This window comes from Carettochelys insculpta, chromosome 2, assembly GCF_033958435.1.
Source record: "Carettochelys insculpta isolate YL-2023 chromosome 2, ASM3395843v1, whole genome shotgun sequence".
Taxonomy (NCBI): Eukaryota; Metazoa; Chordata; order Testudines; family Carettochelyidae; genus Carettochelys; species Carettochelys insculpta.
Window position 1 is genome coordinate 100,165,386 of NC_134138.1, and position 9,224 is coordinate 100,174,609.

General features: G+C 40.3%; 1 protein-coding gene across 2 annotated transcripts in view; it reads left to right on the forward strand.

Annotated features, from left to right (window-relative positions):
• RNMT (RNA guanine-7 methyltransferase) overlaps positions 1-7,457 on the forward strand; it is a 28,595-nt gene extending 21,138 nt beyond the window's left edge. For both annotated transcript variants that reach the window (XM_074987498.1, XM_074987500.1), the window contains exons 9-11: positions 1,375-1,476; positions 2,031-2,064; positions 5,650-7,457. In XM_074987498.1, coding sequence (XP_074843599.1) covers positions 1,375-1,476; positions 2,031-2,064; positions 5,650-5,687 — 174 coding nt within the window. In that variant the 3' untranslated portion in view covers positions 5,688-7,457. The remainder of the gene's footprint in view (positions 1-1,374; positions 1,477-2,030; positions 2,065-5,649) is intronic.
• The last annotated feature ends 1,767 nt before the right edge of the window (positions 7,458-9,224 follow it).

Consider the following 9,224-nt stretch of genomic DNA (forward strand, 5'->3'; position numbering starts at 1 on the left):
GCAGGTCTTTTCATGGGCAAAGAAACCTTGAAACCTTTGCCCATGAAACCTAATGCTCCAAAATATGTTTGTCTATAAGGTGCCACAAGACTTTTTGTTGTTCCGTGAGACGCGTGGATGCTCTCTCTTGAAATTGCAGTGGGAGCCGTTCGAAAGGGCGGGTTGACCCTTTGCTCCCGGTTTGCCTGGGTGGATGCGCCATTTCGAAAGGCAGTCTTTGATGTTAAGTTTTGAAAGCCGTCCTTTTGAAAGGGAGCTGTAGCGTACATGCAGCCTATCAGTTTACAGTCCTCTTCTTTGGCATTGCCATTTGCACTACATTTACCGAGTGTGGTAGCGGCTTAGCTCTCCAGACAAGGGGGGCGTTCAGATTTACCTCACTTAGGAGGTGCCCAAATTTTCCCTGACAGTGTCCACAGTCTGTGTGTGCCTATTGGGCTTCTTTGGATAATTCATGTCCTGATCTACAAGCTTTCTCTGTAGAAGAGGGCTGATGCATTGTTCTGCCAGTGCGCAGGAACTTTGTACTGGTGCCTAATCTACAGCTGAACTGTAAATAAGTAAAATTCACTTTCCAGTATCTAGACTTTCTTTCACAAGTACTGAATATGTTTTTTTTAAAAAATCCAATAGGTGACTTGTTTAAAATAATAGCTTTAATGTCTCATTTTTTATGATTGTATTTGTTGTTTTTATAACTTCAACATTGCATGGGACTTGAGTTCTAGTATGTCGAGCAAACAGTTTGTTAGCCACTTCAGTCTTTTACCCCATTACAGAACAGTGGATAGTCTTACAGTAGTAAATGTGACCATAAGCTCTATAGATATTTACATATCTGTCACTTCTCTGCAGTAAATATTCATCAGTTCTTGTTCACCGTTTGAAGTAATTTACATAGGAGTTCATGTAAATCTGCCTGACTATAAAAGAATGAGTTTAATTTTTTTTTTCAGAAAGCAAAGACTTGAGACTAAATTTTCAGACATGGATGTCAAATAGTAGGCATTGAAATAACTGCAAATTGACTAGATATTGAGTTCTCTATATGGCTTCTTTATGGTATGTCTATAGCGTAATTGAAAACTCTTCACTGGCATGTTCCAGCTGACTCAGGCCTATGGGGCTCAGGCATTGGGTCTCTCTAATTGTGGTGCAACTGTCTGGCATGGATCCTGAGTTTTAACTGAAGCCTAAATATTTACACTGCCGTTAACTAGCCTCTTAGCCTGAGACCTGCAAACTCAAGTCAGCTGGCACAAGCCTGTTTCCACCTACTGTGTAGATTGCTGTTATTTAGGAGACATCTTATTTTGGTTCACATCGTTTGAAAAGTATCTTGATATCATACACTAACTTATGTATGTTCTTCAGCCATATCCTCCAAATGATAATTCCAAACTTGTCTCTGACAAACCTGATGATTATGAGCATGCAGAAAAGCTTATGAAAGAGGGCAAGGCAAAATTACCTCTGGTAAGGTTTTTTTTTTTTTTTTTTTTTTCTAGTAAGTAATTGATTTTTGTGAGAAGCAAAGTGTGCTCAGTGAAATGTAGGTCTAGTCTGGCAAACACTTAAGCATCTGCTTAACTTTAGTTCCATTGAATTCAATGGAATTCTTTATCTGTATAGAGCATGTACCTAAGTATTCAGAAATTCAAAGCTTATTAGCTAATTTATTTAATGACATACCATTTTATACAGATTAGTGTTTAGATTTAATGGAAAACCTATTATGTTCTGAAGGAAATAACTACTTTAGAATGACCAGTGCTCTCTTCCACAAGAGATTTGATGTTTATTTGTTCACACTAACGGGTAGTGTATCTCGTGTAGAATGTGAGTCATAGGTTGCAATATTCTTTGCTTTAGACTGAGATCATTTTTCACGTACTTGTTTCTTTGCTGTTATTGATATGTTTTAATAAAGGTATGATCTTTATAGTGAATAATGCAGTGATAGTGTAACATTATAAAACTGTATCAGCTGTATACTCCATTTGTGATGTGTTATCTCAATTTTTTTAAAGGGAACCTTGAGTAAATCTGAATGGGAAGCAACAAGTAAGTACTTTTTGCAAAGTTTGAATATTATTGTTTACCAAGAGTCTCTAACAAGCATAACTGTGTTGAACATTATACTGATACTTTCAAACTTGGTGACTTAAAGTTAAGTACTAAATAAGACACCTGTGTGTGTGTGTGTTCAAATAGCTTTGAAAATCAGATTCTTTTTATTTGTGGTTTAAATGTATATTTAGTGCCATATAAATGGATTCAATTTAAATATATTTAATAGAAACACTTTCCCAGTGCCCAAAATATTGAGGAACAAATGCATAGGTTGGAAGAAACATTTTTACATAGAGAAAATAATATGGAAACTCTGAAGGGTAATGGATTTGGTCCTAAGTGTTTGGCCACCTTGTATCTCAGATTAGTGCAGACTTCTTTTTTTTCTGATTGTGCTGTAAAATTTAATAATACAACAGAAGCCTCATCCTTTGAGGCAAATTAAAGAACAAAATAAAAATTACCAGGCAAACCCAATTATTTTCCTGAGGATTGTTGATATTGCATGCTTGCTTTTCTCAGTAATCTAGGAGTGGGCAAAATCATGCTCAAGGGCCCAATCAGCTGCTCCTCCCCCCACCTTGTTCCATCTCCAGCAGACCTGCTCCTAGGATTCTCCTTCTAGTTGTGCAGAGGAGGTGGGTTGTCGGGGGGAGAGGATAGAACTGAAGTCAGGATGCCCCCTTGTCCCTGTACCACATCTCGCAGAGCAGGGATCAGGGAGAGGGAGACACACAGCGGAGCCACTTCATTCTGAAGCGTGGATGGTGATTCAGGAGTGCAGAGCAGAGTGGGGGAAGACAACAGAACAGGACATATTTCCCTTAAAGAGACAGAGGGTGGCTTCCCTCAGAAACTTATCCAGCTCACATACACTGCAAAACATGCTGAATCTTGTCTCAGTCTGTTTCTTACATCCAGTGTTTCTCTTTTGCACTCACATTCTTTGTCCCGAGCCCCAGGCCTTCTGTCCCAGGCCTTGTCGCTTCCCAGGGGCCCAGAACTGGCCCATGAACAGTACCAAAACTGAGGGGGAGTGGCCCCTCTGCAAAAATTATTGCCCAACCCTGCAGTAGTCTGTCGACTTAATCATTTTTTCCTAAAATGTTTGTGTCTAAAGTCTAAGGGTGCTGGATACAATCCAGTGATGTGCAGGTTTTTGAAGTATAACAACATTCCTACATACGTTCTAATATTTTTAGAGAAGGGGCATTTGAAATTTTCTAAAGCACAAAGTTTTAAAATGTGTTTTTTTTTCATCATCTGAAATTTTTTCCAATGAAGAAGTTTCTAGAAAAAGAAATATTTCCCTTCTGAGAAGCTCATTGCTTTTTTCTGCCATAAGTTATGTAAAAACTATGTGCTACAGTAAGCCCTTGATTTTTACGGACCCCAATTTAGTGGACCTTGGGAACAACGGACGTTAGTCCCCAGAAGTTACCTGGGGTCTGTGAAATCATCCTCTTCCCTCCTTGCCCCCGCCCCCCCCCCCCCCCCAAAAAAAAAAAAAAAAAGAAGGGAAGAGACTTATACTGCCACAGCCTGGAGTAGTTGTCATTTCCTCTGACTGAGCTGCCACATGCTCTTCCCACCAGGGGTGGGACATGTATATGGGCAGACTGGTATTTGTGTACGTGCCCCACCCCGGTGGGAGGAGTGCGTGGCAGCTCTAGCAGCGGTTCCTACAGCTATGTGTGGTGGAGTCCAACAGTGATGGCTCTGGTGACTGGCAGGGTTGTGAGGGTGTTTTGGGGAGAGGGAGGAAGGAGACTGGGCGAGGCTGGTGGGAGTGGCTCGGCAGTAAACCTTCGAATGTTATGGACTTAATAGCAGACACCCCTCCCCCCATTAGTCCATGAAATTGAGGGTTTATTATATCAGGTAAATCTTTCAGAGCTTAGTACTGGTTGGCCTCCTTAAAAATAATGTTTGAAGAGGCCTTATTTATCGCATGAGTTTTCAGTCTTGGTTCAGGATTACTGCAAAATATGAAACAGATGACTTAATTGTTTGCAAATATTTCTTTACTACCTGTAGGGCTTTGGTTGTATAAACCAAAATGATACTCTTTTTATGACTGTCTAATTTTAGATAAAAATGTATGTCTACTTGTAAAGGAAAAATAGCAAACATTTAAATACATAATTTCCTATGACTTTATAACAATGATTATGATTGCGTAAATGGTGGGTTTTCCCATTTTTTTAAAGTAATTGTTCACTGGTTCCAAAATAATCTATCTTTCCATTATAGAGAGCTTCAGGAGTAGTTTCTGTAAGGAGTAGGATGTAGTCATAGCTTTTACAAATTAAAGAGCATTTTGTTTTTAGCTGGAAAAGGCATTGAGGTTTACTGTATAGATTGAGCAGCCTTTTGGCAACGACTCATCTTATAAACAAATACATTTGATGTCAGCTGGAAGCTCGTAATAACTGTCAAAATGGATTCTGTCTTTTCTCATCAGAAATTGGTCTTGCAGCATTTCTGACACAGTAAATGAGTGTCTCTCTGCTGCTATAAAACATAAGGGTCTCTACAGGTTTCAATGTTCTATATAGATTTCTTTGATTATATGCCCATTAACTATTGAGGGGCATCACTCTAGACGAGACTGTGTTGAATGTACATCTTAGAGTTGAGAAAATGCCAGTTAGCTGCTTGTAGTCTCCTACTCAGCAATCTGTTTTCAGATCTTTTTTTAACATTCGAGAACTTCAACCTTTTCTTGCCTTTCTGATTTTAGTCTCATTTTTAATTGTACAGCATTGAATGCATAACCTTAATTCTGCCCCATTATATCTAAAGAGATCTTTCAGTTTAGTATTACCTTATGTGTACATATCAGTCTAAGAAACTGTGGTCATGAATTTGAAGAGTCTCTGATGTATAAAAGTGCAAAGAGGTAAGGCTGGCGGGTTAAGCACACTGGTAATGAAATATGAATATTTAACTTTAATTAATGCTGCATTAAGCAGTTAATGTTACTAATTGCATTTGAAATACTTATTACCTCACTCCCTCAGGACCTGACTGGTCCAGAACCAGGGTCTGTGCCAGACCAGGGATGGTCAATGTTGGCTGCTCTGCTGCTAGGCTCCAGGCTCTGCTCCCAGCCACTGGCTTAGCTCTCTGATCCTGCAACACTCATGGTCCTGCTGCACCATTTTTTCCTTGGGGTTACTCCAACTCCGAAGTACCAGTGGGGTCCCTGACGCTGCAGGACTAGAGAGGTTCAGGCTGTACTTTGCAATTAATTTTAGATTCATATTTTGTATCTTTAAATTTGGGGCCATCCTTTAAGAAGAAATCCAATCTCGCCTCTTAAATAGAAAGACACATGGAATGTTTTCGGACTTCTTGCATGCAAAAAGTTGCAGATGCAATATTAGAAGTTATTTTATAAACTTCCCATAATAAGAAATAGTAAGCATTGGGGTAGCCAATGATGTAGTTTCTTTTAATATAATTTGTTCTGCAACAGTTCTAGAGGAAAGGGAAATGTCTGTCTTTTTATGTTAGAAATCTTTCGACAGGAGGAATTAGTGCACGTTTTAAAAACTCTCTCTTCTTTCATAGGTATTTACTTGGTTTTTGCATTTGAAAAACAACAGTGAAAAGAACATATATTGGAAGTATCAAGAAGAGATTTGCGTCCAGTTGCAGATTGGAGTGATGTAAAACCATTGTGGCAACTATTTTTTATGTTTATTTTTTAATTATTAGAAGTGTGCAGGACACTACCAAAACCTACAGCAAGCTCATGCATATGAGGTTACAGTTGCCTGTCTGCGACGGATGGACTTTTGTGTACATAGAAGATTGTCTGAACCTGCCTTTTTAAACATTTTTCAGTAATGTGCATGCTCTCAGAAATGCCATTTCAGCTCCACAATGCTCTTGTTTCCAATAAGAAGTTGTGTTCAGGTGATCAAGGGCCTGGTCCTTTGCCCACTGGAGTAAATGGAAGGATTTCCAGTGACTGCAGTGGTGTAGGATCAGGGCTTAAGAGTATTGTCAAGCAAACCTTGGATTGATTCATAGCGCTGTACTTTAACAGTATTAAATTGTATTGTAGTTTATGTGGAAAAGTCCCAAACTTTTGTGCTCACTGATTTGTAGTGTCATTATGTGATGTCTTCAGAATTAAAAGGATTTGTTCTGTACAACTGAATGTGCTGAAAGTATTGTTAGAGATGCCTTCAGGAACTGAATTTCTGTACGTTTTAATATTCAGTAGATTATCTGTAAAGAAGCAACCCCAAATGTAGACTTCCTAACACTTTCCATTTTAAAGACGCGTGTGACTTCTTCTTAGATGCTTGAACACCTCCACTGTTTGAGCAGTTCTGTGAAACATGGCAGGGACAAAGCCTGGTGGGCTGAAGATATGCTGTCCACTTGTTCTGTGAAATTTTATTCGGGTTTGACTGAGTTGATAAATTGTTGAAAATCATTATTTTCCTTCTCTCGCTTGAAATGCACAGAAAAATTCTGGCAGAATAACTGAATAGCAGTTTTCTCAGAGCTGAGCCTATAATTCACTAAGACTATCTGGGATTTGACTGAGCAGCTATAGTATTGGCAGGGCTGTACCAAATTCATAGTCCATTTTGGTCAATTTCATGGTCACAGAATTTTAAAAAATGGTAAATTTTATAATTTCATATATTTAAATCTGAAATTTCACGGTGTTGGATGGGGGTTGCAAGGTTGTTGTAAGGGGATTGTAGTAGTGCTATCCTTACTCCAGCACAGCTGATGGCAACAGCATTGTATTCAGAACAGGACAGCTGGAAAATCATGGGTGCTGGACAGGAATCCAGCTGTGAAAGCAGAGCTACTACCTGCAGCAGCATAGGAGTAAGGGTGGCAATACCATGCCATCCTTACTTCTATGCTGCTGCCTGTGGAGCTGGGCCCTTAACCTTTGGCTCTCTGGCCACCCAGCTCTGAAAGCAGAAGCAAGGGCAATGTGTGGGTATGGTGTCAGCACTCTTACTTCTGCACCGCTGCTGCTGGAGTGCTGCCTTCATAACTGGACACCCAGCCAGCTTTACAAACACTGCTCTACAGCTGCCTAGCTCTGAGGGCAGTGCAGAAGTAAGAGTGGCAATACCATGACTCTCCTAAAATAGCTTTGTGATTCTCCTGCACCTCCGTTTGTTGGGTCAGGACCCTAAATTTAAAAAATGCTGATCACTCACTCCTCCTGAAATCTGTATAGTATAGGGCTGTGGTGTCTAGTAGGTTACTGTTCGCCACAAGGCAAATGGGATACTGCAGTATGGGGATTCTGGCTCTTGAGCCGCATGCGGCTCTTGGAGCCTTTAAATGAGGCTTCTAGAGCCACACACAACTGCTGCCTGCTCACGCATGTGCCCCACCCTAATGGGAGAAGCAAATTGCATCTCTGGCCCTGACAGCAGCCCCGGCTGCTCCTCCGGCCCTGGTGGCAGCCCCAGTTTGTCCTCTGGCCTTGGTGGCTCCCTCTCCAGCAGCCAGAACTAGTTTAGAACAGGGTGACTGTAGGGTTTCTTGCCTCTGGGGGAGGACATTTATTTAGAGGGGGTGGATTGGGAGGAGCCTGGCTCTGGTGGGGGGGAGACATTTGTTTGGGTGGAAGGGAGTCCTGTGGTGAATATAGAAAGATAACCACAAGTGTGGCGATCTTTCAATTTCCATTGGACGCGACTGGTATGGGAGGAAAGCACACACATGGCTAGATTTCATGGAAGGGTACCAGATTTCACAGTCTGACGTGTTTTACATGGCTGTGAATTTGGTAGGGTGGGCCTTAAGTATTAGGCATGGGGCGCTGGTACTCCTTCCCCTCTCCACCACATGTGCCATTAATGACCACTTCCCCTCACTTGGGGATAAAACCCTTCTGAGCTGCCAGCTAATGAAGTCTTACAGTTCAATTGATACAAGTATGTACTGCAGTGTTGAATGTTTAGGAGTCAAACCCTGCTGTTACATGGTATGGGAGCTGCTTATTGTACTATCTAATGGAATTTGGTTTTCTACATTCAATAAAAACACCTAAAATTACATACCCAAAATAATCAGAAGAACATTATTTAGGTTGCAAAAGTCAAGCACTCAAGTTAGAAGAATTCAAATTTGCTGTTTTCTGGGCTTCCTTAATAAAGTGTTTATATACTTTCTGCATGACCCTTTTCTCATTCACTGCGCAAGATGGAAGCACAGTTCAGTTGCCCATGCAACTATAAATGCTTGGTTGTAGTGGTACAACTCCACTGATTATGATGGCTTTGCTTCCGTGTAACTGAACCTCCTTCCACAGAGAAGAACATAATGTTATAGCTAAGGAATCAAAATGTGAAAACTCTTTAAGTGTTTTGTGGAAATACATAGAAACATCAAATCTAGGTTGGCTAAGAAAACTACTGCTTAAGTTGTTTGAAAATTCTCTGTGTTCAAACATACTTGTGAAAGTCTCTCAAATGGCACAGGTAAGATACTGAATTTAAAATAATGCAGAATAATAGCTGGTGCTCTTAAATGTGAAAAGAGATGCAAGGAGAAAACTTGGGAGTTGCTGGTCAAGCAAAGTGGGACAAGTAGTGCAAGGGAGGTCAAAATAATGTTCGGGAGTCAATTTGGGTGAAGAATTCTGGCAAGAGACAGTGGGGAGGGAGGTTGGGAAGTGAACTAGACCAGCTGAGGCAAGTAGACTCGGTGAAGACATCTGAGGAGTAGACATTAGGACAATGAGTCATTGGTGGATTAGGGACAGGTTCAGTGGAAGAAGAGGTCAGGCTTGGTGGAGGGGGATTTATGAAATCAGTATTCGCTCGAAAACACTTCCTTCGAGAGCCTAAAACCCAAGATCACTGATTGTTGCCCTTCCTGTGACACCTAGAGATGGTCAGAGGACTTCATTAAAACAATTGGACACAACAAAATTTTCATGAAATTTTATCAGTTTTGATGAAGAGTCCCAGACTTGACCATCAGTCTTCCAGTAAGATGGTTTCGTATCTTACTTTTACTATTGCTTTTAGCTTTAATTTTGTTTTGGAATGAAATTTTGTTATGAAATTTTACAAAAATTAGAAGCTTCTACTTACACTGATTGGACTGTTTTATTTGTTTCTCATTTGTGTTGTAATGAAATAGATTGATAT